This window comes from Fusarium venenatum, assembly GCF_020744135.1.
Source record: "Fusarium venenatum strain MPI-CAGE-CH-0201 chromosome Unknown EDB82scaffold_2, whole genome shotgun sequence".
NCBI lineage: Eukaryota > Fungi > Ascomycota > Sordariomycetes > Hypocreales > Nectriaceae > Fusarium > Fusarium venenatum.
In genome coordinates this window covers 6288178-6313644 of record NW_027072130.1, presented here as the reverse complement: position 1 = coordinate 6313644, position 25467 = coordinate 6288178, and the positions used below count along the sequence as shown (strand labels likewise).

Sequence of the window (25467 nt, the reverse complement as noted above, 5' to 3'; positions counted from 1 at the left end):
ACTATCAATCCAAACTACCTATTCGATGAGGCTAAGTCGAGGGTATATAACCTTACCGGAGCGAAGTTGCACCATGCCAAATCACCACCAATGAAAAGACGTGACCAAGCGCATGTCGAATACAATACTAAAAAATGGGAGGAAAAGAGTAAAAGAAGAGGCGAAAACAAAGAAATAGAAAATAGAAGCTTTCATGCTATGCTTCCACCACTTGATAATCCAGAGTCGATTTTTGCAAACTATCCAAAGTTTGCGTGAATCTAATAGAGAATGAGAAGTGCAACAACCGCAAATACCATTGCCATCATTGAACCTTCCTTGGAAACGCCATACCTAGGCGTACCTTGACCAGAGACAGGAGTAGTTCCATTGACCCCCCTTGGATCAGGATACTTGCCGTTATCCTTAGCCTGGACGCCACCAAACTCGCCGGGCGCAACGGTAGGTGGTGCGACGGCATCTGGTGCAGGAAGAGGTGGGAAACCAGGAGTCTTGAATCGAGGAGGCATGTCCCGAGCGATGTTTTTACGATCAAGACATCCGCCACCAACCCCAGGCTGGACACCACCAAACTCGCCAGGGGTAACAGTAGGCGGTGCAACAGCATCTGGTGCAAGAGCAGGTGGGTAGCCGGGAGTCTTGAAGCGATAGGACATGTCCCGAGCTGCGTTACTGCGATCAAGATACTTGCTCTTGTCTTTAGCCTGAACACCACCAAACTCACCCTGAGCAACCGTGGGTGGCGCAATAGCATTTGGTCCAGGAGCAGGTGGGTAGCCGGGAGTTTTGAAGCGATATGGCATGCGTGGTTTCGAAGACTCGGAATCAATCTCTGATTCTATTTCCTCCTTATAGTCAGGAGAAGAAATGTGACGAGCCTTCAGCTTGTTGGGTGCAACGCTGTCAGAACATCCTTTTCCAGTTCCAGGACCCCAACCACCTGGGCGACCATAGGTTCCATGGTAAGGGCTTCCAGCACTAGGGGCTGGACATTGTGCCCCATGCCCTTGAGAGTCGTTGTGGGGATAGTGAGAGGCAGCCTCTGTAAAGCCACCTTGGGAGTGATTTGGAAATTCGTGGGTTTGTTGAGATGACCCATATCTACCACGAGTAGGATACATCGGCGATGGGTGATTCTGCCTATCAGTATCGGTCATACGGCCAGGAACAGGTGCTGGCCTAGGCTCAGGCCGAGGGCGAGAAGGGAATGGCGATGTTTCATAATCCGGTCCCCGAGGTGGTCGCCCAGGAGCTGGGAAATTGTGGTAAGTAGGTAGTTCATGAGGATCAGAATAACCTGGATAACTGTGATTGTCGTGAGAACGAGAAATTCGATACAAGCCAGGGCTACCAGGAATCTTTCGAAGACCAGGAAGTTCAGGAATGCTATAAGTCATGCCATCCGTTTCATAAATACCAGGACGAACTTCACGCAAGAAAGGAACATCAGGGATCGAATAGACACCAGGGCGGCCAGGAACGTCGTAAATGGGCAGGTCTCCATCATGAGGAGAGGATGGCGGAGGGAAGTCAAAGTAATCCGGCGACGGGTGCGGCCTTGTTGAATGAGGAATCCTTGGAGGTGACTGGGGGAACTTGGGCTCAGAGACATGGCCATACCCATAATCGCTCTGACCACTCTCAATATCCTGGTACTTGGGAACACGTCCTGAACCAGTCGACTCATAGTGAGCAACATATTTGACCTCCATGGCATTATCCAATCCGTCCAGTGTTGACTCATTTGGGTCACCAGGCCATTCTCCGCCAACAGCAACGTTCAAGATGAAATGGATCAAGTTGTGGGCGATCTTGCCCCAAACTTGTTCATCTCCGATCCTGTCACCAGTGACTTGATGGTACTGAGTACCGTCGAGGTAGAAAGAGACACTCTCTTCCTTCCAGTTTCCTGGTGTCCGATCGATGATAGTGGTGTAGGTATGGAAACCCTCACCGGCATCAGGAAGCCCGGTAGCACCGGCGATACCATTCTTCTCATTGCAGATGCCACCAGGGTTTTTGTCACAATGGATAACGCCTTGGGTTTTGGTCTCACCGTTGACGTTTTCCATGATATCTATCTCGCCACAAGTTGGCCAGATGAGAGTTCCCTTGCGATGACTGTCGCCGAGGAGCCAGAAAGCGGGCCAGATACCTTGCTTACCGGATGCAGGAGCATTACCCAGCCGAAGAGATGCTTCGGCAATGGTGCGCTCTCCTGGAGCAGGGGTGAAAGTGTATGCACTTTCAAGACGACCGGAAGTCCAACCCTTGGTAGCAGATGAATCCCTCCGGGGGATGATGAGGAGAGAGCCATCACCAGTGAGCTGCTGGTTCGCGGGACTGGTTGTGTACGTTTGCCAGTCGCCGTTAAGATTCTTGTACCAATCCTGCATGATCCACTTGGATGTATCAGGAAGAGAGCCAGCAGAACCCTCGAAAGAGTCCTCCCAGACGACGTCAAAGCCATCATAGGTAGGTGCGCTGGCAGTAGCTACCCATGATAGGGCGAGTGTGGGGATGATGTTGAAAGTCCTCATTTTGAAGATTCGTAGTGAGGACGAGGGAAAGGCGAGGAGAGAAGAAGTGGGCGAAGAGGAAAAGAAGAGGATCTCTGCAATCGAGGGCAATTGGTGGTATATATAGTAGAAAGGCTAGTAGTCAAGAGGCTCAGAACTTACCATGAGAAGCTCGGGGCCCGTGACACATCTGTGGGCTGCAGATGGTTTTAGTTCGATAACTACAACTTAGATAGAACACAACTATATCTCATGAGACATCCCCATTAATTAGTATTCAGGGTTGCTAGGCCAAGGTAAAGCACCGTGTGTTCTGGTGAGATCCAAGCAAGCGTCTTAGATCACAAGCTCGATCGTTACAACTACTAAGTCGATCTAAGTTGTGATGCTGTGGTGAAGAACAACATTTTGGCAGCCTTGCGTGTGACACGCGTTTCCAAGACAGTTGTTGAAATTGTAACACTTCCTAGACTGAGTGAGCTTGATCTCAGCCTCATTGTAGACCTCAAGATCTTCCAGTTTTGTTAAGCTTTGTCTTTCTGTGCAGATGGATCATATGCCGTGTTGGTTAATATTTTAAATTCCACCCAACAAACTTAGTCTATGTGGGCTGGGCAACAAGACCGCCTTATCATCAATATGATCACAGCCCACATGGTCACCGGACATACCAAAACCTTAGGTTACAAAGTATTAACAATTCCCTCTACTTCTTCCAGCCCATCGACCTTAAAGTCTGGCCCCAGTTCTTCACACTTTTCCTTATCTCCGTACCCAAATCTACACCAGACAGACTTTGCGCCAATGTTAAACGCGAACTTCAAATCAGCTTCGGTGTCGCCCACAACCAACACTTTGGAAACATCCAAATCTGGAGAGAAACCACGTGCTGATAGGGCTGGCTTCAGAACGTTTACAAAGCTTCCGGGGTCGGGCTTTCTTGTCGCTCCGGGAGTGTTGTCTCCGATGATTAAGTCTCTTGGGATGATGTTTTCTAGAGAGTTGCTCTTGAGAGTTGCTTCGATTGCTGTTACGCCTTTGTTGCTGACGATAGCAATGGGTATTCCTCGATCGTTGAGGTTGTTCAATAATTCTTTTGCGCCGGGAAATTGAGAGGTGAGTCTCTGGCCATCGTCGTTGTAGATGCGTCGGTATGTAGACACCCATTCATCCTGGTCCAAGGAATCAAAAGAGGGGTGCAACGTTTTGAGAACATCAAGGAGACCCTTTCCACCGCCAATGAGCTTCTGGATCTCAGATTCCGATGGTGTAGATTCAGGGAGGAGAGTATCGAATGTGAGTCTGATGCTGTGAAAGATGGCTTGATGAGTGTCGAAGAGAGTCCCATCAAAGTCAAAGATAACAAACTGGGCGGGCATTTTATCGTCTCTGGAGTGTTTGAAACGGTTCTTTATGGTCTTTAGGTATGTAGATAGCCCCTTCTCTGGTTGAAGAGGTCTATGACGGGTTCAAGGATGCAGGTGTTTGTTGTAAAATTCTGCTAGCCACTCAAACCCCGCTTGTGATGCTTGGTGTGTAAGCAGACATTGACCCATCTCTCTTAGTTGACGATCACAGGCCGGTAGAAGCATCACATAGAGAATACATGCATATTGTTCCAAATTCCTTTTTCTTTTCTTTTAAGAAAACAAGACAACGCGACATCCACGGCTCAATTTTGTTGGTGTCATAGAAATATGAGACACTGAAGTAGAAATTAGTCATGGATTTTTATCTTTCAACGTCAACATAACAGAAGTTATCACTAGATATAACGCTCTCTCAACTGTCGTAACGCAAGAATAAGACTGGACATAAAAACAATATCATCAGACAGCACGAGAAACCTTGATAGGAACCCCTATATCGTCGAAGTATCTTCCTTAGGAGCCACCACCACCACCACACCCTCCTCCGCCTCCACCACCGCCGCATCCTCCTCCTCCTCCTCCTCCACAACCTCCTCCACCTGCACAACCTCCACCACCACCTGCACAATCTCCACCGCCATCACCTGCACCTGCACTGCATGCTCCCGCAGCGACGCCTCCTCCACAGCTTCCACCTGCACAGGCCGGTGCAGCTCCATAGGCATAGATGGGAACAAACACGACAGGTGCCATGAACGGCCCGTACACTGAGTATACTTGTCAGTCATTGCTCACCCTGGATTCGTAGAGTACTTACTCATATAGGAATACCCCCAATGATCATAGTACTGATCCTTCGGTGGGAGTTTACGGCCCTTCTTCTCGGCGCGTTTGCAAGCCTTTTGATAGTTTTCTTCCAAGCGCTTGTTGTGCACTGCGCGCATTCTGTTCTGAACCTTTTCGATTTGATTGGTTGCAAGAAGAGCTTCATCACTGGTTCGGACGGCGTTGTGGGAAGAAATGTGTGCTGAGTTATCGGGCGGACACATATCTGCCTTTCCCGACTCGTAGAACTTGTCTGTAACTGTACATCCGTTAGTCATTAACCCTGTAGCGTGGGAAAAGCTTGACTTACTCTTCTCGTTATGAGATAATTTCAGAATCCTTCCTGCAGAAGAAACATGCGCCGCTCGCGTGGCTTCGCAATACCAACAAGTACACTCCGAGTAAACCTCATCATAAGTGTCCTGGTACATTTTACTCGTCCACTCGAACCCTTCATTCAACTTGTTATCTTCAATCTTGTCGTCATGTCTAATAAACTTGAACGTCTTGCGTGTAGTATAGTGATAATACGCCAAAGGGCTAAGCTGGTGTGTGTGCCATGCCAAATCAACGTCCAGAGTTGGCACAGCGACGCTCCGCGGGTTCTTGGCGATGAGTCTTATGAAACGTTTGTATTTAACACAGCAACGCTCCATAGTTTCGCGCGCCGTGGGTGAGTGCAACCAATCGAGTTTGCACATCTTTTCGGAGAAGATGCCCTGTCGCATGACAGAGCCTGTGAGATCGAGAGCGAAGGGGCTGAAATTTTCCCAGTATCTGGACATCATCTTCCGAGTCGTACGTTTTGAAAAAGCAGGGACCGTCCTGGTTGGCTTGCCGTATATGGTCGTGAGTGCGCTTTGTTTCATGAGAGCTTCAGTCTCGACTAGCTTGCGCACAGTTTCCATCGTAGGTGGGTTCTCAGGATCAGGAGAGTCCAAAAGACCCTGGATCTGAGTGCGTAGAACATGTTGGATCATGCGGTTGGGAAACATGCGTTGGTCAAATTTGTTTCCTGTGCGGTCCATCATCACTACTGGAACGCCGCTTGGTGGCCACAGGAGTGTTCCTGGCATGGGTTTGCTCATTAAGACGAGATCATCAGCATCTTTACAGAACTTGGCCACACTCAGGGTTTCTTTGGTGATTTTCGTGTTGCACTTTGGACATCGGGTTTCGAACTTGGCGTCGCCATAACCTGTGCCAACAAGACCTGGTCTCTCTGGGGTCTTTGGTGTTTCCTCAAGAGCACAGGTCGTCCAAGGAACTTTGAACTTTGAACCACAATTCTTGTTAGGGCAGTTGATGAGTTTGAAGTTCGAGTCTTGGACGTTTTCCCAGCTGCAGTTGGTTTGTGCCAACCATGTAACTTTGTTTTCGTCCGAAACGTTGTAGTTGAATGAACCGTCTATGGCAGCGTTGACACGAGCCCACGGCATGCCAGACTGCCAAAATTGGCGGAGACCTCTTCGTAAACAATCTTCAAGGAAGTTATGGGGGTTCAAGAGATGGGAGTGATACACCATCAAGACATCTAGAAACCATTAGCTTTATCCGCAATAATGATAAACTCAACATACCAAGAGGTGGAAGAGCCTCATGTTCCCACCAATCCGTATTCGCCCCCAAAACGAACTGTCCAAAAGAAAGGGAATCCTTGTCCTTCATTTTATCCTCGGTCAAAGACGACATACTCGTAAACAAAGAATTCCACCAGTCTTGGTAGCGATCAACAGCTCTCGCAACGAAAAGACTCCATCGCTTTTCCCGCAGCTTGCTAAGAGCCTTCTTCTTATCCTCGAGGTCCGGAGTATTTTCCCCCTCAGTAGGAAGTTCTTCTACATCGCCATTCTCTCTAACCCTGATGTTTCCATCGGCACGAGAGTCCCATATGCCAAACAGGCCATCGTGGTAGCCGGTGTCCTCTTTAAGGGCCTCAAAGGCGAAGAGAAGTCTGAGATGAGCGAGGCAGACGTTGGGTTCTGGATCATGAGGTGTTGGGTCGATCTTGAGGTCTGCGAAGGGGGCTTCAATGCCAAGGTCTTTGTCTGGAAAAGTTGGTGCTTTGCTGTCAGGCTGTGCCTGATATGCTGGGGGTGCATCCATTTTTCAGAATAATAATGATGGAATTCAATATTACGTTCTAGAATATCTAGAGTTTTGTGTTTCCAAGATTTGAGAGTGTTGGCGTTTGGCCAGCTTATATCCCGGACCTGTGCCGTGAGTAGTGCCTCATTTCCGCATCTATCATTAATAGGGTGTGGTACAATGGGGCAGTGCATTGGCTTGTTGGTTGGAACCTGCATGTTGAATGGCCACCAAGACTGATCACATGGAGTGCCGAAGATCCGTAGGCGTCAAATAGGCGAAGAATAATGAACTAACAGATTGAATGCTTATCGCTGATTAAAATCGACTTATCTGTTAGTTGTGCAACAAAGTCAATGTTGATCACTTTAGGCTGATTGGAACAGGACCACAGCCACCGCCCGACCACTGGAGGAATGAAGGAGCCTGATAACAATCCGCTAATCCAAGCCTCTATCTGCATCTATGCAAGGATTATCTTGGTCCAACAATCGCAACATTGCACCTAAACTGGGCGACTTGATCGCAGAAGGAAGGTTAAATGATCATCGTATTATGTCATTCCCAGAGAGGCTGTCCACTGCTTCTGGAATACTTTACATAACTATGGGTAATTTCAGCCTGCGTCGATTTCACAATTAATGCCGGGGATTTCCAGTTATGGACGAGTCATACGTGTCAGTAAGATGTGGTACGATTAAATCAAGCTCAAAAGACAAGGTACTTACATGAGTTAATCCGTATGACTGCCATATCGGTATTGCTTTTTTTTTTTTTTTTTTTTTTTTTTTTTTGAAGAGATCAGTCACCAATCGTTGTTTTAAACTGATAATGCAGTATCATTAGCGAACACAGAACAATAATGGACCTCCGCGTCTCATATCATTTGCCTACAGCGAAACATGATCTGATATAGATGCAAGGAATATTTGCCAATGGTTGAAGCTACAGGCTGAAATTCGCATAGATTGATAAGAATAGCTGATTGATAAAAAGCTATTCGATTGATAAGATATTCCACAATTTGTGCAATGCAACCTCTATCTTACGATGTAGTAAGCACACATCATAACACAGCGGGAAATTGTCCGGTGAATTTATCTCGGTCTCGGATTTCGGTCGTTTCGCACCAGTATCTCGGTCATTCACCTTAGCGAGTCAGTATATATTTAATTCATTTATCTCCAGCCGTCCTCATATCTGAGAACAAATCTACTCAACTCATATACTCTTTACATAATGGAACCACTCAAAGTCCTTGTTGTCGGCGGCGGCATCGCTGGCCCATCATTCGCATCCTGGCTTGCCAAAACAGGTGCAGATATTACTCTTATCGAGCGATCGCCGCATCTCAGAACGAACGGCCAACAGCTCGATGTGCGTGCTCAGGGCATACCCGTCATGAAAAAGATGGGCATCGAAGCGGCCATACGTGCCAAAACAGTTCGAGAACCGGGAACTAGGCTTATCAACACCAAAGGCCAGACAAAAGTATTATTTCCAGTGACGGAACACGGCGGTATGAAGCAAGGCCTCACCACAGAATACGAAATCATGCGTGGTGATCTTGCGAGTATCTTGATGGGTCTTACTGAGAAGAGCAAGAACGTGAAGCATCGCTTCGGTACAACCGTCACCAGTCTGACTCAAGATGACGAGAGCGATCCCAAGGGAAAGGTTCATGTGGGTTTTGACGACGGTCGAAAAGATGACTTTGATCTTGTCGTCGCAGCAGATGGGACCGGATCAAGAACACGACGGCTCATGCTCGGCCCTGATGCCCCCGATCCTCGCCATTTCCTTGGAGGGTACATCGGCTTCTTCAGCACACTCCCACAACCACATGACTCAAAGTGTTTCACCTTTTGCCATCTCCCGGGAGGGCGCTACCTCGGGACAAGAAAGGATAAGGAGGAAACGACTCGCGTTTACATGCAAGTGTCGGGCCGAAATGAGGCTCTCGATGCAGCGCACAAGTCGGGGAATCTGACAGACCTCAAGACAGCGTGGGCGAATATGTTTGCCGACGGCAAATGGGAGTCCGAACGGTTCATGACGGCATTGAAGACGTCTCCAGAAGCAGATGATTTATACTCAACACCTCGTGAAGAAGTCCGGCTCCCAGTAGGATCCTGGTCCAAGGGACGAGTCGTAGCTATCGGTGACGCAGCGCATGCCCAAACAGCAAACGGTTACGGGACAACATCGGCTCTCGTAGGCTCGTATATCCTCGCTGGCGAAATCGCAGCACATCAAAAGCAAGACCCAAGCACCGCAGTGGTTAAGGCCGTAAAGCGATACGAGGAAGTGTTTCGGCCGATGGCGACCTCTGGGCACGGCGGAGGGAACGAAAGTCGCGAAGCATTGTTCATGCCAAAGACACAATTTGGAATCTGGATGCTCCACTCGATAGCACGAGCGGTATCCTATCTCCGTCTCGATGGAGGTTTTGGGCTAGGACACGATGAGAAATGGAAGGTTCCAGAGTATTCGGCCCTGCTGGAAGCCCAGGAGTGAAGGGCGCATCAGCGGAGCATTGACTGTAATACTGCAGTTAGATATTGGATTTCAGATTTTCGCGTCTAGGATTTTACAGCAACTCACCTCATTTGCGGATGAGTTAGATATCAGGTTTTCGCTTCTCAGAATTTAAGAATGAAATTAGATCTTGACACTGAGATATCATCATCACAAGTGCAATACCGTGTGCAGTTTCGTTTCCACAACAAGGCGTCACTAGGAAAAACAGAACACAACATCCCTTTCACGCATCACACAGGTCATCATCACACACTAGACAAAGAACCTCTTCCCGGTGACATTCCCGGCGACACATCAGTATCTGTCATGCTCTCCTCGCGCTGCCGCATGAATCCATGCCTTGAGACTGAATTGCCGTCTTTTGTTGCACCCGGTAAGCTGATCGCATCATAGTCCGGATAGGAGTACGCACGTTGGCCCTCGATGACATAGTGCTCCATGTCGTGGGGGCTGCGAGATTGCCGCAGGGCGATGCTGTTTCGGTTGTTTGTGTTGCTTAGGTGGCTGAGGCCGTTGGTGGGATATGTCGTGTTGCCCGATGAAAGACCAGGGATGAATTTGCGGAAGATGGGACGAAGAAGGGCGAGACAACCTGGCCATGTTAGCTTTGAGTGCTGGGAAATGAGATTGAGACGTACTGGTAAAGACGGCAAGATGGGTTTCCACATTGGCCCAAACCATGGCAAGCGAGAACTCAAAGGGGAATTCGCGAGAGGCAGCAGTGTATTTCTGTGCTTCGGCGATTTGAAAGACCGAGGCGACTCCGACCCTGAGCGGTGTAAGTTGTCATGTTGATACAATATCTGGAAGGGGAAACATACAAGGAACCAAGACTGAAAATACCAATGACAGCAATCTTTTGTCCAAAGACCAACTTCATTCTTACGACCTCAAAGAGTGGCAGCGCAAGAATGATGAAATCCATAAGACAATGCGTCAAGTCAGTGCCGAGGTAGTACTGTCCAATATTATTGAGACACTTTCCATCGATGGACTTGTCCCAGTATGCTTGAACAGGCATGCAGTGGAAGATGGTCATAAATGTTCTCACTGTGATCCAAATTCCACTGCACACCATGAGGATGATGATTGGCACGCGTATGGATGAGAACTGAAAGAGGCGCCGGTAGAATGTCAGGATGGACATTTTGCTGAGGAAAATAGACCACGAGTAGAGGATCTCGCTTGCGAAAAGGATCTCGTGCGACTTTACGAGAATGTAATCTACCTCGGCGTCTGGTAGGTGTCCGATCTTGCGACCCATGTGGTAACATGTCGTCCCTTGAAGAATGATGTGTCAATTGAGTTTTGGGGAGGAATGACGAGTAAGAAGGAAATGATTGGGTGGCTTACAGACGATGAGAAGAATTGAATAACCAAGCGCCACAAACTAAAAACATCAAAAAAGGAATAAGTAAGTATTTAATCATTTATTTAATTAAGATATGGGACGAGACGAGGTAAATGGTGGGGTTTGTGCGTACCCAAGCAGCAATGGACAAACCATCGTCATAGCCAACACCCATTTTTGTCATGCGCCTTGCCTTGATGCGCAAAACCAAAGCGAGGGCACTCGCGGGCACGGGAATGATGATGGCGGCCCAGACATTGGGTATCCGGCTCATGGTAACCGCGGAAGAGGCAACAAGTAGGTGCTACTGCTGCTGCTGCTACGACGGGGAGGCATTTGGGGCCTCCGTGATGGAGATTGAATGGCGAGATGTGAGAATGAATGAAGTGAGACTTTGATCAAAGATGGCAAAGCAAGAGGCAGAGAAGAGAGGAAGAGGAAAAAAGAGGGGCGAGTGGAGTGAGATTTATGTCGATGGGGGACAGAACAGGATAAGACAAGTGAACAAGATATCGGCAATCAGTGGACGGTACCAACTGACTGGCGCCAAGATAGTCAGCCATTGCCACCGTTGGCCAAACGTTGACAGCAAGAAGCCAAGCCTAGACCTGGCCTGGCCTGACCTGTCCTGACCTGACCAACTGTACCGTATCACTCAACGGGACATGACAACCCGCCCAATCAGCCTGGCGTAACCCCAAAGCCACAGCCCAGTTCAAGTCAAATCCAATATTATGCCAACAAGCAAAGACAGAGAGGCTGTAGAGCTGAAAAGACACATGCGATAAGGGTTAGGTCACATCCATCCCTACATATTACGCCCAGCTACAGTACATAAGTAGGCAGTAATAATAATGCCCCCGGTTCAAAGGAACCCCCGCTCACAAAGTCGCGCACCCACCCATCACACCCTCTTCTTTATCTTCCCCAGACTTGAACTTGCACCAACCCATATCAAGGCAAGCCAAGCGGGCAGTAAAGCCCAGCCCAGCCCAGCCATGTTGGGGTCCAGTCCAGGAAAGAAAGAAATACTCACGCGACAAGGCCAAGCTTTTCTTTCTGTCCACTTGATACCAGCGCTGATCATTTGACCCGCTGCTATTGGACTGTAAAGATAAGAATCACAATCAATGTCCAGGCTGAAATATGCGGTTGATAGGCGTTGAAAACGGCTGGCCGCCCATTTCATTAATCTCACAATTAATGCCACCTTCTTATTACAGCCTAGTCACAGTTCCAGCCTGTATACAGGATTTCCTTCTTTTTGTTCTCTGGAAGGTTTTCTGTTTCTCAAAAGGATTCACACCAAATCATCCACGTCATTGCATTGCTGTGAGTGGACTTGAACAAGAGGCTTGGTCTTGGCTAGACCCCAGAATCGGGTAGTGGATTCAACGCTTTTAGGTGGCTTTTGATCTTTTACCCCAGATTTTATTCCACCACGTGAACTATGATTGAATCCACTAAATCTACTAAATCTACCGAGTCTAACCGTTGAAAAGACACAGTTTCTGAGTCTGTGGAAAAACATGAAGACTGGAGGGCTGGGATGTCAGGATGTGTTGGTCGGCAGGTCAAAGACTGTGTGGATGGATGGACGAGGTTATTTGGCAGCCTGCTGTGCTTATCACTAATCGACCTTGTACGATAATTCTGTAGTGGTGTGCACCTCGTTTCTGACAGGCAGGCTGTCGGCTGTGTAGATAATTGAGGGTTACATTGTTTGTTTAAAATTACTCATTTCAATTTCAATCAATTGACGAGATGATAAACATTAAATACGAGAACGAGTTAGTCTTGCTGGTGATGGTCACTGTCTTTTGTAGAGATAGCCCCCCAAAAATACAGTGACGACAGGTCTCCATTCCCAGCTTGGCCTACTTCATTGTCCAACTTGGAGTATTGCTATCAATTCGTCGTGATAGGCCAGTGCCACGTTGGATGTGTCTCAAATAAGCTTGTTTTCTGTGGGAGCGACAGCCTTATTGTTGATCGAGATTGCATTTCCTTCTCTTGGTGTCTACAGTTCCTGTTGATGAGTGATGGATTCTGATACAAGGCACTTGATCTCGCTTATATGACCATAACTGCGAGAAGTACATAGTATCTAGACAGAACAGCACTATGATTGGTCAACAAAGATCGGTATAGCCAAGCAACTCCACAATTCCAGAACGCGACATGAGAACATGGTGACGCATGCTTTCGCGTTGACGTGACATTCCCAACTCAGTCAACTACCGGCTAAAGTGCTTGCATATACTCATTTTATTCAACTAATAAATACTGTAAAAATGGCAGAACCTCTCACCGATTCAGATCCACCGGTGACGAATGCCATCAAAGTGGTACGGACCCTATAATCGCCATCAACTCAGGCCCAGCTAATCCCGTACACAGCTTACAGAGAGCATCATCCGTGACAAACAACTTGAAGAAATAACTCGAGCCTCAGCCAAAGAGAATGCTCCCTCAAAACATATTCCCAAAACCGCGTCCACCTCGGGAAAGAAGCGCAAGGCAGAAATGTCGCTAGATGATGAGATCGCAGCGTACAAGGTAGATCTCGACGACGTTATCTGCACAGACGATTTCGAGGACGACCCGCTTCCTAGTTGTGGTTCTATTCGCGCAAAGATGAACAAGCTCTTCGATTCGGGCGTAATGACCAAGGCAGAATTCTGCAGAGCCACAAAAACAAACTCCAATTCCCTTAACAACTTTCTCAAACAAAAGGGTCCCTACGGCGGTTCCGGTAGTTGTGTCTGGCGTACTGCATACGATTGGTTCAAGCAGCGTGAAGTCATGGGTCTCAAGATGCCTGATCCTAAGAAACGTCGCATCGCAGAGGCAGAGAAGAACGTCGCAGATGGAACGACTTCCAAGGGAGAATCATCAGCCAAGAGTCCAACGACGGGTCTTCCCGACATAAGCGGCATCCATCTCCCCGATGAGGAAGAAGATGATGTACCCGTCTATGACGACTGTGACGAAATCCGTCGCAAGATCAATGCGCACTTGAGGACCACCAATGTCACTCAAGCGCAGTTCTGCCGGGACCTATACGCCCAGTTCAAAGCACCCAAGTGCAAGGGAATCCAGTCAAAGCAGCTATCCGACTTTCGTTCGGCCAAAGGGTCGAATTGTGGTGCGACGAGCTCTGTGTATTATGCGGCATATGTGTATTTTGAGAAGCTTAGGATTGCGCAGGGAAAGCCCATGACCCAGCATCGTGCGTTGATTATGGACTTAAATCCCGGGGGTACACCGAGGGATGTCGATGATAGAGCTATTACTTGGTATATTGGAGCTGCGTAGGGGAACAGGGCTTGCGTGTCGAGAAGGGTTGGGCGTTATGGTTGTGCTTGTGTTTGTATCCGCCGATTCTCTCCGACTTTCGCTTAGTTCTGCTGGCCGGTAACTTGAACAGTCGATGTATATCATTCGCAAACTTTCCTTCTGTCTTGGGTGTTGAGTATTCCAACATTCCTTCACGTCACAATTGGATGTGGTTATGGATCCTCACTCCAGATTGATATATTTTACGATCCTATGTAGCAATAGTGTTTGAATTGACCTATCAGTTGGATCTATTTATGTTCAGAAATGTCTTTTCTCTCCATCTGCTCATGATCTGATGTAACTACGGCCGCGGGGTAAAAATGACTACCGAGCCATTTCATGACAAATCATTTATCTAGCCTGAGTATCCATGTTACAATATACACACAATGAGAGTCAAGAGATCTTCGCCTACCAACAAACGTATCATTGAGAGCGGAGCAGGACCTGCTGGCCCAAACATTGACGTGTCCGGGAAGGTTACAGGGCACCCTGGCTGCGCAACATTATGATAAAGTTGAAGCACATGCCGTTTCCTCGGCAGTTGTCATTTCTTCATCGCTTTTTCCCTCAAGCTCTATCTCAAATTCTTCAACCACGTTGAATTCGAAGTTGTTGGATAACAATGTCGACTCAGAATACTCAGCCGCTCGTAGCTGATGAGACAGTGGGCCATTCCTGATCCACTGTTATGTTCTGTATCTGACCCAACTGCAATCATAGATCCTAAATGACCGCGATTCCATATATACTGAGGTACAATGCTCTAAGAACCATTCGTATTCAGTAGTCTGTTGGTCTAACATTATTACTTCTCCCCTGTTAGGAAGCCGAATCATCAACTCAAAGCATAAGCAGCAGCATTCTCCAATATCGACAGGAAAATGGAAGAACTTATCACGGCTACAAAGATGGGAGTTAGTACAAGGCTACAAACTGTATCAATCAATGCTAATGGCGTAGAATACAATGTACCCAACGATGAGCAAGAGAATGAGAGGCTCGGTACGAGGTTCAAACGTTGATGGCGAGTTCATGGCTTATAAAAACAGACTTGCAGCATGCTCTCTTCCTTCGAACATTCGATCATAATCTTGGTTTTGCCCCACCAAATGATCCGAACGCCGACATCAAGCACGTCCTCGATGTAGGCACCGGGACGGGAATTTGGGCCTTGGACTACGCCGATGAGCATCCAGCTGCTCAGGTTCGCCGAGTTCCCTTGCTTTGTGGTTTGCTATTCTAACATGTACAGGTCATCGGTGTCGATCTGTCACCAATCCAACCCAGCTTGTAAGTACAGTTGACTATTCTCTCAGAACAATCTAACGATTTCAGTGTACCCCCGAATTTGCGATTCATTATTGACGACATCGAAGAGGAGTGGCAGTACTCTAACCTTTTTGATTACATCCATAGCCGAATGATGAATTCCAGTGTGGCAGACTGGGCAGGCTATGCTGCTAAGATCTATAAGTAAGCTCTGTTTATGAACATCAACAACACAACGATGCTGACTCTATGTAGCAATCTAGCGCCCGGTGGCTACGCCGAACTACACGAGATTGATATCTTTGTGGCATCCGATGACAACACGCTAACTAAAAGTCACAATCTCTATCGATGGGCCGAGCTCCTCCAAGAAGCATCTGACAAACTTGGTCGCCCATACTTCAACCCAAGCGGCCTGAAAGAGGTCCTTGAGAAAGCAGGCTTTGAGGATGTCCACGAGTCCAGGTTCAAATGGCCTTCTAATCAGTGGGCGAAGGATCCCAAGCATAAAGAGCTTGGATTGTGGAATAACGAGAATGCGAATTACTTCCTTGAAGGAGTAGCCATCGCACCGCTTACCAGAGCTCTGGGGTGGTCAAGGGAAGAAGTTGCGATCTTCATTGCACAGGCAAGGAAAGAGGTCAACGATACGAGGATTCATGCTTATTGGCCTATGTAAGTTGCATCCATTTTATCTAGTGTGTTCTACTGACCAAACCGTTTATCAGTATCTCAGTCTACGGACGAAAGCCCAAGACAGCTTGAGCAAGGGAACAGCAACCATTAGAAAATACGAAAATGAAACACAGTATATGTATATCGCTAGTTGATGATAAGTGATTTTCCAACACAAACATGCAGGCATTCCGTGTTTGCCCTATCGATCGTAGTTCATGTGAATTTTGAGCACAGTACTTGAACTCACTGATTTGACATCGATTCTAACAAGCAACTCGCAAAAATCCATTGTGTATCATATCACTGAGCACGGAAATGCAAAGCAAAAAGGTTCAAAGGAATCGTAACAAATGGGGTCACCCGTTATCGCACCAATGCTGGTTGATAAATGGAGCGAAGGTTGGAGGAGCCATTGGATTGTAGGGCAAAAAGGCAAAAACATACAACAGCGGGGATTCGCTGGTCGTCACCGACCCAACTACTAATCCGCCGGTTAGTGGCTTGACTATGGGAGAGCGGACGGGATCCCGTATTTTCCACTACCTTTGGTCGTATGTACTGGAAGAAGTGAAATCATTGATTATATGCTCAAGTTCCCCAGCATCAATCAGGTTTTACTCTAGGATTACGAGGACAATATTCTCACCCTGGACTACGGATAAAAAGTCGGCATTAGACTTTAGAAATCGTGTAGAACCATCAAGTACTTCTCAATTTATACGTCCATTGTTGACGTTTTGTTCAAAGGCGTGTATCATTACGGGAAGGTTCTGAATTGGATAGTTTGACATGTAATGCGTTTGATGGACGCTTCTCTATCCTGTGTGGTTTTGTCGTTCTGAAGTCAGTGCTACTGTTGTGCGACTTGTGGTGTTAATCCCAGCTTACGATTGTATGTCTTGCTGTATTGACAGCTTGAAGACCAGATAAAACCGCATCGTTAGATAATTTCCCAAATATAATTTACATACTCCCATATGTCCATTATTCAATTCTTTGAGGTTCATTTACTTGATACTGTTTCTTATGTTGATTGTCTATTTTACCGTCATGTACATACCCTACATGCCAGCTTGGTGTTGCTCACTGAATGCTCCACTGAATAGCGATCAAATGCCAAGGACAAAGACATGCCGCTCGATGCGTAAAAGCTCAGTCTTGGTCCGTCCTTTGCAGTGTTTCCATAGCGATAAGAGAATTCTTCAGTTACCAGCCTCATCTTTGAAGAAAACTCTTCCTCAGTGTCATGTCGATTCATCCAATTCGTCGCAAGTCGATTTCATTCTCGGTGCTATCCACAGTGGTCCAGCAACCGAAATTAGTGGACAAAAAAGAGTGGTTGGGCCCGAGATCAGAGTTTTCATAGCAGCCTCAGGCTCAAAGAAACAGACTCCCAGTGACCCACAGCAAACCTCTATAAAAGTCTGGTTTCCCGCCGGCCATTTGGACTTTTCTTCTTTTCTTCTTCATGTCGACAATACTTCAGAGAATCATTTCTATAGTATTCGACCTTCTCTTGGTTCCCTAAAAGAGCCACAGATCCCACCCTGGTTGATGAGTGTATATCCTCGACACCCTAGAGTGAATACCTCGGTCCTCTCGCCCTGTCCGCAAGGATGGCGGTAACTGTCTTGTGCAGCTGCTGTATAGAGAGTTTGTTTCCTCTTGATGATCTCGACCCCAGCTGTGGTCTGCCTTCGGGCGTATGGTTGGGGTGGGTGTTGATGGACGTCTGACAGGCGTGTTTCTTTTTTCTCTTTTTCATTGCTTTCTAGGGCTTGCCTTGGGGGTGAGGAAGACGATAGAGAGCTGCGGTGAATAAAGTACCACAGCTTCCGATATTTCGATGAACGTGAATGCACCCTTGACTCACTCTGAGATCTGCCATCTTACTCCGTGGCTTATTTCTATTTTTGTTCAAGGAAGAGGAATGAAGCCCAATACTCACCGCGTATACTAGCTTTAAGCTCCTGTGGATATAGCGGTCCATCATCACCGGCTACATACTTTGTTCTCGAATTGAAATCTTGTGAACTATACCTTGCAAGTGAAATCCCTTCTGGTCGAAATGACCCGATCTTGTCAACTGTCAATTTGCATGGGGTGCCTTGTCCCTCTGCAATCAATAATTTGGCAGAGTCCAAACGAACAGACAGTGAAGCGTGATACAGAGGATCACCTCCACTAGCGCCCACTGTAAATGTTCATGCCCACCCACCTAAGATTAGCGAAGTGTTGTAGCGCTCGCAGGGCCTTGCGCTACGGCGTTAATTTGACCACCCAAGCCATTGTCGCAGGTAAAATATGGCTAAATGGTGTTCAACATATTTGCACGTTCTAGGCGGGTCTTTTCAGGTACACTGTACTGCACTTGTTTGCGACAGTGCTTGTCCGTGCGTGTGAACAGGCAATCGCGAGTAACAGTGAACAACTTGCACTTGCGCATAAGTACTGCATCGCATCAATCTCTAATCCTCAACTGAACTAAATCATTCTCATCGACATTTGATTACACTCACATCAAACTTTCACTAACTCGACAGAAACAAAACCAGCAATCATGTGTCACAAGAGGGTTGAAATATGCGTGGCCTGCGGCTTTGACGCGAAGGTTAAGGCCATCAAGTGCAGGGACGCACCCGAAGACATCCACAAACGCAAGGATTTCGTGGAGGATCTCATCGAAGGGATCAGTCATTGCAAGTCTTGCGCTGATGTCATTCCTGGCGAGATTCCACATTGGGCCCGATTCTAAGACTTTCGTCTAGCAGGTCCAGAGGGTGTCTCAAGAAGGGTTCCTCTCATAGATAGAGCCAATTATTAGACTGGACAGTAGATCATGTTAATTCACTAGAGTTTTTGCATACTGGTTTCCTACAGTCATGTTTTATTGTGAACTGGCCTGACGTTTCACCGAAATTACTCATATTGTGAGAGAGATCATCGATAATACTGGGATGATCGTCAATATCTTTTGATTTAGTGTAAGGCGTGATCCTGATGGTAAATTTAGAGGTTCGATTGATAAACACAAAGACATTTTAAGCTGGAACAAAGAGAAAAGTATTGTTTACTTGATGGATGCCATCTACGGCTGAACAACTCGATTATCGCAATCGAACATTGTCTTTCTTCTTGAATACTTCTGCCGTTTCTTTGCTGATCCCAGCCCGTGCGGCTACCAACTTGTCATTGCAAGAAACAAAGAAAACAGCATGAGCGTCAGAGCAGACAATAATAGTAACAAGAGAAAATACATACATATATATATATATATATATATATATTTCAGAACAGCATCCGTGATACTGTGCTCTCACTATCAACTCGATACCATCTCCATATCAACTTTACAAGACAACGCAAACACCAGCAACAATGTGCACCATTCCCGACGTTACAGATACGTGTGGTTTCTGCGACTTCACAGTCGAGTACCCACTAGGACACTTCCTACCAAACGACAAAGACAGATGCAGGAACTTTTACCGAGGAGAGGATTGCGAGACCAAAGGCGTTCGAGAGGTTGAGCGTCGTAATTGGCTTTGTTACAAATGCAGCAGAGATCCCAGCAAAAACATTCTCCCACATAGGGCCTATTCGAAGAGGCGATCTATTCTTTGTGGAGGTGGACCTAAATAATGATCGACTGAGATATTTCTCAAGTAAAGATTAATTATTGTCGTCATTTCTCAACGCTGCAGAACCAATGACTGACCGACCCATAAACTGTATCTATTCATGGATAGAGTTGCCCATAAGCACTGCTAGTTCAAGTCCAATAGTGTTTTTGACATATTGAATAAACTATACTTAAGCTTATCGTCAGACGGTATCCCGCTTTGCCTGCTTCTCGGCCTTCCCCATGCATATCTCTGGTCCCTGCGGGACGATGATAGGGCTGTACCGTGTCGATGATAGGCGCCACTCGGGACCCTGAATTATCGTTTAAGTCCATCGATTGAGCTTAGTGCAACCAGTGAAACAAACGAACCATGTGGGCTAATCTAGTGCTGACTTATGCGATCCAGGTCCTCATATCAGACAAAACTGTGTAGCGGTATCATCAACCTATCAAGTCAACTTTGGTGGACAAGTTCCCTCCAATGCGTCATCTAAATCGACATGAAATGCAAAGTGAGATCCGTTCCTGATGGAACAACAGCTGTATTCAGCCCAATCGTTACTGATGAATCTGACAGGCGGTAATTGCGTTGGCCTCTGCGCCGCAAGCTAAGCACTCAGCCCTGCCCCACTACGATGGAGATGTCCGCGGACGAGTCCGTCAATGTCTGTAACTTGATCTCCGATTGGCCGTAGATGCCCTAGATTCAAGGAGTAATATTGGTATAAGAAGATGACAGAATCGCAGGAATAAGGCTCGATATCTTCAACAATAACATCTTTAATACCATTGTGCTCAGGCGCCTCTAAAGTCAACTCAACCACTCAATTACCTTACCAACATCTCTATACACCATGCCTTGCCACCCTGCTGAACCCGCCTTCGAGGTCCGCGACATTCCCAGTCTTCGTGGTTATATCGCAATCGTCACTGGCGGTAAGTCACTATTCCTCTTCTGACAACAAACAGAAACTGACTGTTCAGGAAACTCTGGAATCGGCTATGAAACCACTCTACAACTCGCCCTCAAGGGTGCCCGTGTCTACATCGCCAGTCGTTCAAACGAGCGCGTCAACAAGGCCATCGCAGAGATGCACAAGAACAGTCCTGATCTAGATCTCCACTTCCTCAAGCTAGATCTTCAAGATCTTCAAAGTATTAAGGCTACCGTCGCCGACTTTATGAGCAGAGAAAATCGCCTTGACATACTCATCAACAACGCTGGTGTAAGTTCAGTCCTATCGACGAAAGTTGCAACGCTAACATGTCTTCCAGATCATGTCTAGTCCCTGGGAATTGACCAAAGACGGACACGAGATCCAGTGGCAAACTTGTTTCCTTTCGCACCACGCCCTTACTATGTCGTTGATGCCTCTTCTCGTATCAGCCGCACAAGTCAGCGAACGAATGGACCGCGTGAGAATTATCAACGTTGCTAGTGACATGGCCCTCAGAATGGGACCAGAAGTTATTAACTACAATGATCCAAACCTCACTGATGAGACCGGAAGGCTGGCTCCATGGTATGTCGAACGCTTTCACTATTTCTACAGTCTGATTGCTAACCGTCAACAGGAAGAGATATGGCCACTGCAAGGAAGCCAGCATCATCGCTGCCAAAGCTATCACAGATCGCTACCAATCCCTCGGTGTCACAGCATACTCTATCCACCCTGGTCTTGTCAAGTCCAACCTTCAGTCCCATAACCCTACTATGCTGGGTGCCATGTCCCGCATGATGTTCAAGGTCGGGCCATCCTCTACCCCTCTCGAAGGAGCCATGAACTCGCTCTTCTGTGCCACGAGCCCCAAGGTCTATGAACACGCTGGTAGATACTACGTCCCAGTTCAGAAGCTTGACGACAGGGCAAACAAGTGGCTTGATGATGCTCAGGCTGTCAACAAGTTGTGGGACCTGGCTACAAGACAGTGCAGGGACCACGGGTTTATCATCGACGATTTGCCAGGTTATTATAATTAGTCTACATATGAAGTGACACGGGAGATTAGACAAATTGGTGAAATTTATTAGCATAAGCGACAGTATTGAACGGGAGTTTGGGTTGAGTCTTGTTGTCGAAATTCCCTGATAGTTAATATAGTTAGTCTAAAATGTTTCGACTTTCTACTCGACCCCCACGAGCTTAAGAGACTCCTCCCATAATCTGCCTTCTGCCTCTTGATTATAGATCCAAGATGCGTATCCAGGTGCAACAGATGAAACATCAACAACGCCTGTCTTCAATGGCGGTTCCTCATCGCAATCTGATAGATACATGCCACCTCGACCCTCCAAGTCTTTGCTCAACGCTGCGTACACCGTCGTCGCAGCTCCTTGCCCGATGTTCTTTAAGTAACGGCCCAGTTCTCCTTCGAAATCGAACTGACTCAGATCAATATGACGACCCAGATCAGTCATAATTGAGCCAGGATGAACAGAGAGGCCATGAACACCTTGACTTCCGTATCGTCTTTCCAGCTCGGTAGCGAAGTAGATATTTGCTGTCTTGGATTGGGCGTAGGCCAGCCAAGGTTGGTAAGGCTCCTTCTCGAAGTTAAAGTCGTCGAAGCGAACACCTCCCATGCGATGGGCCTTGGAAGAAAGAGAGACGACGCGTGACTGGAAAGATGGGGCGGAAGAGGCCACAAGAGCGTGTTTCAATAGCTGGAAGAACAGAAAATGGCCAAGGTGGTTTGTGCCGAACTGAGTTTCGAATCCATCCTCAGTTCGCCCTTCTGGAGTTGCCATCACTTCAGCATTAAGAATGAGAACATTCAGCTTCTCACTCTTATCCAAAAAGGCTTTGGCAGCAGCTCGAACAGATTTGAAAGAGTCAAGCTGTAACTCGATGCCATATACAGGAGCTGCAGACTCCGCCTCAGGCCATGATTTGATGTCGTCGATGGCCTTCTCTAGTTTTTCAGAATTTCTTGCCGTGATGTAGACGGTAGCTCCAGTCGCATGAAGAACTTTGGCAGTCTCGAGACCAATACCCGTGTTACCGCCTGTGATGAGTATGACCTTGTCGGTGAGCTTTCCTACCACATCCCCGTCTCTGACGATCTGTAGTGCTGTTGGTCGGGCATCCCCGGGTCCTTGGGGGTTGGCGTGGACTGCTGCGTATCGAGACATTTTATCTTTTGAAATGATTTGGTTTGGTATGATTTAGTTTGGTGTGCTTTAGTTCAATGTGAAAGCGTGCCTATAGTTTGAAAAGAGGAAGCGATTTATGCTTTATATTATACTAACCAGCTCAAAAGTCGTTATTAGACTTCAGAAATCGTGTAGAATTACCAGATACTTCGTACTGTCCAAGCAAGGACACGGCGTTAATCCTAACTCCGTACAAACTCTCCGGGGTTTCACTCCTAGATTCTTCAACCCACTGAAATATAGTAATTAGCTTTCTGTGAGGTTGTATTCATCATGAGTCGAGCTCCATTCTTATCTCCGAATTGGCTTACGTCCGCGCCATCTGCGTGGACGTCCAAGACCCGGTACCTGAATTTGTCATGGGCTAGAGTGCGGAGCGGAGTGGACAAAGTGGATGACGTGAGCCATTACACCCACGACAACATAAGCCACGAAGACACTCAAGATGCTTTGGATAGAGAAGCTGTGGTCTGCCATATGCATGGTGTGCACCCCAGACATGCCACTTACTTAATGCAGATAAGCCACGGTAATGAAACTATAATCTCGGCAGTCACAGAGTTGGATGTCTACGCGGTTTCAAGCTATACAAGGTTATTCAGGCTATTTGGATTACAGGAACAAGATCGGGCTCTACACCCTCAACTACAGTGCTGGAGTTTCACGGCTGCAAGACATCACACCATTGTTGATAATGCGCATATGTTGCATGAAACCAGAAGTTCCGATAATATTTATAACAGTGTGTATTTTAATTGCCATATTTCGCAAATTGAACTTCCGAAGACGCTGATGACGCGCTACCTCTTGGCATATGCTGTCTACCCTCAGGCGACTCACCCTCCGAACTCTCCCTGTCATGTATAGGATATCTTTCACTGTGAACAGTAATCTCAGTTGTCTTGATGAGATCTGTCTCATTGTTAAAGACACGATGACTGTCATCACCCTTCCCGACGCGAACTTCGTAGTCACCCGTAATCGTCCCCTGAGCACCGGTGAATTGCTTCCGCTTGTCACGATTAATGGTCTCCAAGCCTATCTCATCAGCATGCTGAGTAGCTCCGTGACTGGGCCCGTATGAACTCTCGTTTCGTCCTCTTGTAAGTTCGACGAGACGATTGAGTATGCTGAACTCGAGCTTAAGCTTGACGCTGTAGACAAGAGGTTTCCATGCGGTTTGGATGTCGAAGAGGTTTGCGAACTCAAGTGCCAGAATAGAGACGTCAAGGAGGATGACGAGGATATTGACGATGATTAAATGGTTGAGCACTATCTTTGTCTTGGTATTGCCAATGCTTTTCTCCAGCCTTAGACGTTTTGTAGTTTCCCAGACGTAAAGGCTCGAGATGATAAGCTCTTGAACAAAGAAAACGCTAAGCTGGATCTTTTCAAAGACCTCATATGGCTTCTGAAAAGGCGTTGGGTTGGAAGAGCCTACGCCATAGACCAGAATGATAACAGGAAGATGCAACCAAAGGGCATTGGCGATGATCATAATCAAGACCATCTTCAACCAACGCTGGTTATGCATCACAATGTGCAAACGCGAGTACAAGACAACAGACTGTCCAGTGATCATTGTGCACCACCCGATAAGAATGAGTGTAGAGTATAGGTACTTCTGCTCCGACAGCGACAGATGCAAGATAAGGTATCCGGTGCCATTGAACGCTATGCCCCATGTCGCAACGACAAAACTCCAAAAGTATAGACCGCTGCGCTTCTTGAAGCTGCCGAAGATGTAGGCGTTGAGCTCGAGGACATTGTAGAAGGCGATGCTGATAAAGACGGCGATTACGATTGCGACAGTGCCGCTCTTGGTATTGACTTCGGCCATGTTTGAAGATCGTGTTGCATTTTAGGGCCGGGTTATGGGAAGTGATCGACGGTACAAGGAAATGGGGTTGAAAGGAGCGACGAGATACGAGCACAGGCTGTTAAGCCTGGAAAGTGTTTGTGACCTTATGACAAAGGACCAAGTATTTGCAACGGAAAAATGCGAAAAGGGAATTCTTCGACATTGTTTGTCTTTATGTAAAGCTTTGCATACGGCACTTTCCTCTTCCCTCGACGCCTCACACCACTTCACCTCACTTCATCTCCTGGGTGGCGGTCTCACTATTGCTGTCAATTTTCCTCTGCTACTCACGCAACGGGTAGGTAGTTGAGACATCTTCTACCAGGTTCTTCGGTGCTGAAGAAAAGGAGGGGGCTACCTAATCAAACTCAAACTCTAATGATCCTGCATACAAAGAATCCCTGCATCAGACGTATTGTCCATACAAACTGCATCATGGTGTCATGACTGGGGCTTGACAGCATGCAGGAATGGAATCGCTACCGAGGCTGCGGAAAGAGGTAATTCTTAATTCTTACAAGATCTTCAGTTTCATGGATAATTGTCGCGAGTAGTTGGTAGGATCTGCAAGATCGGATACGTGTACCGAGTTCAACGTCTCGGCAACTTCCTTTTGTCAAACACAAACACTGCCAATGCCAGGCCAACGTTCTTTCAGCTTCGGTACTCGATTGGCAGGTGTCAACAACAGCCGACGCCAGGAGCCTTTCCGCGCCGCAAGCCACAACTTTTAAAGCGTTGCTAGTTTCGCCGCGGATACCAAGTTCAGTTCTTTCCCGTGGTCTTATTCTGTTGGGTATTTCGCTTGACTAATAAATGTGATGCTCCTGGGATTAAAGTT

General features: G+C 47.1%; 9 protein-coding genes across 9 annotated transcripts; 4 read left to right on the top strand and 5 right to left on the bottom strand.

Moving 5' to 3' along the window:
- Positions 1–24: 24 nt before the first annotated feature.
- Positions 25–2540, bottom strand: EDB82DRAFT_536749 (concanavalin A-like lectin/glucanase domain-containing protein; the record flags this gene model as incomplete). Its single annotated transcript, XM_025735424.2, has 1 exon — positions 25–2540. The coding sequence occupies one exon, from the start codon at positions 2538–2540 to the stop codon at positions 261–263; it is 2280 nt and encodes a 759-aa protein (XP_025586132.1). The 3' UTR covers positions 25–260.
- Positions 2541–2808: 268 nt separating this feature from the next.
- Positions 2809–4018, bottom strand: EDB82DRAFT_500029 (HAD-like domain-containing protein). The gene has a single exon (XM_025735423.2). The coding sequence runs from the start codon at positions 3896–3898 to the stop codon at positions 3203–3205; it is 696 nt and encodes a 231-aa protein (XP_025586131.1). The 5' UTR covers positions 3899–4018; the 3' UTR covers positions 2809–3202.
- A 462-nt stretch (positions 4019–4480) lies between these two features.
- On the bottom strand, positions 4481–6877 carry EDB82DRAFT_500026 (uncharacterized protein). Its single transcript, XM_065608615.1, has 3 exons — positions 6295–6877; positions 5025–6248; positions 4481–4973 (listed from the first exon to the last, which is right to left on the bottom strand). Exons 1-3 carry the CDS (start codon positions 6818–6820, stop codon positions 4681–4683), a joined length of 2043 nt encoding a protein of 680 aa, XP_065464908.1. The 5' UTR covers positions 6821–6877; the 3' UTR covers positions 4481–4680.
- Positions 6878–7904: 1027 nt separating this feature from the next.
- On the top strand, positions 7905–9478 carry EDB82DRAFT_176654 (uncharacterized protein). Its single transcript, XM_025735421.2, has one exon. It carries the CDS (start codon positions 8042–8044, stop codon positions 9317–9319), a length of 1278 nt encoding a protein of 425 aa, XP_025586129.1. The 5' UTR covers positions 7905–8041; the 3' UTR covers positions 9320–9478.
- Positions 9479–9588: 110 nt separating this feature from the next.
- Positions 9589–10968, bottom strand: EDB82DRAFT_524887 (uncharacterized protein; the record flags this gene model as incomplete). The annotated part of the gene is made up of 5 exons (XM_025735419.1): positions 9589–9935; positions 9982–10112; positions 10165–10624; positions 10697–10733; positions 10828–10968. 5 exons carry the CDS (start codon positions 10966–10968, stop codon positions 9589–9591), a joined length of 1116 nt encoding a protein of 371 aa, XP_025586128.1.
- Positions 10969–12822: 1854 nt separating this feature from the next.
- On the top strand, positions 12823–14281 carry EDB82DRAFT_176625 (uncharacterized protein). The gene is made up of 2 exons (XM_025735418.2): positions 12823–13042; positions 13095–14281. The coding sequence occupies exons 1-2, from the start codon at positions 12989–12991 to the stop codon at positions 14010–14012; spliced, it is 972 nt and encodes a 323-aa protein (XP_025586127.1). The 5' UTR covers positions 12823–12988; the 3' UTR covers positions 14013–14281.
- Positions 14282–14415: 134 nt separating this feature from the next.
- EDB82DRAFT_499990 (S-adenosyl-L-methionine-dependent methyltransferase) lies at positions 14416–16367 on the top strand. Its single transcript, XM_065608614.1, has 9 exons — positions 14416–14703; positions 14760–14792; positions 14863–14953; positions 15000–15041; positions 15089–15243; positions 15292–15329; positions 15375–15512; positions 15564–15983; positions 16037–16367. The coding sequence occupies exons 1-9, from the start codon at positions 14662–14664 to the stop codon at positions 16071–16073; spliced, it is 996 nt and encodes a 331-aa protein (XP_065464907.1). The 5' UTR covers positions 14416–14661; the 3' UTR covers positions 16074–16367.
- Positions 16368–20382: 4015 nt separating this feature from the next.
- On the top strand, positions 20383–21743 carry EDB82DRAFT_461626 (uncharacterized protein). Its single transcript, XM_065607879.1, has 4 exons — positions 20383–20547; positions 20596–20837; positions 20887–21134; positions 21187–21743. Exons 1-4 carry the CDS (start codon positions 20466–20468, stop codon positions 21590–21592), a joined length of 978 nt encoding a protein of 325 aa, XP_065464906.1. The 5' UTR covers positions 20383–20465; the 3' UTR covers positions 21593–21743.
- Positions 21744–23462: 1719 nt separating this feature from the next.
- Positions 23463–25095, bottom strand: EDB82DRAFT_176539 (uncharacterized protein). The gene has a single exon (XM_025735412.2). The coding sequence runs from the start codon at positions 24603–24605 to the stop codon at positions 23517–23519; it is 1089 nt and encodes a 362-aa protein (XP_025586121.1). The 5' UTR covers positions 24606–25095; the 3' UTR covers positions 23463–23516.
- Between the last annotated feature and the right edge of the window lie 372 nt (positions 25096–25467).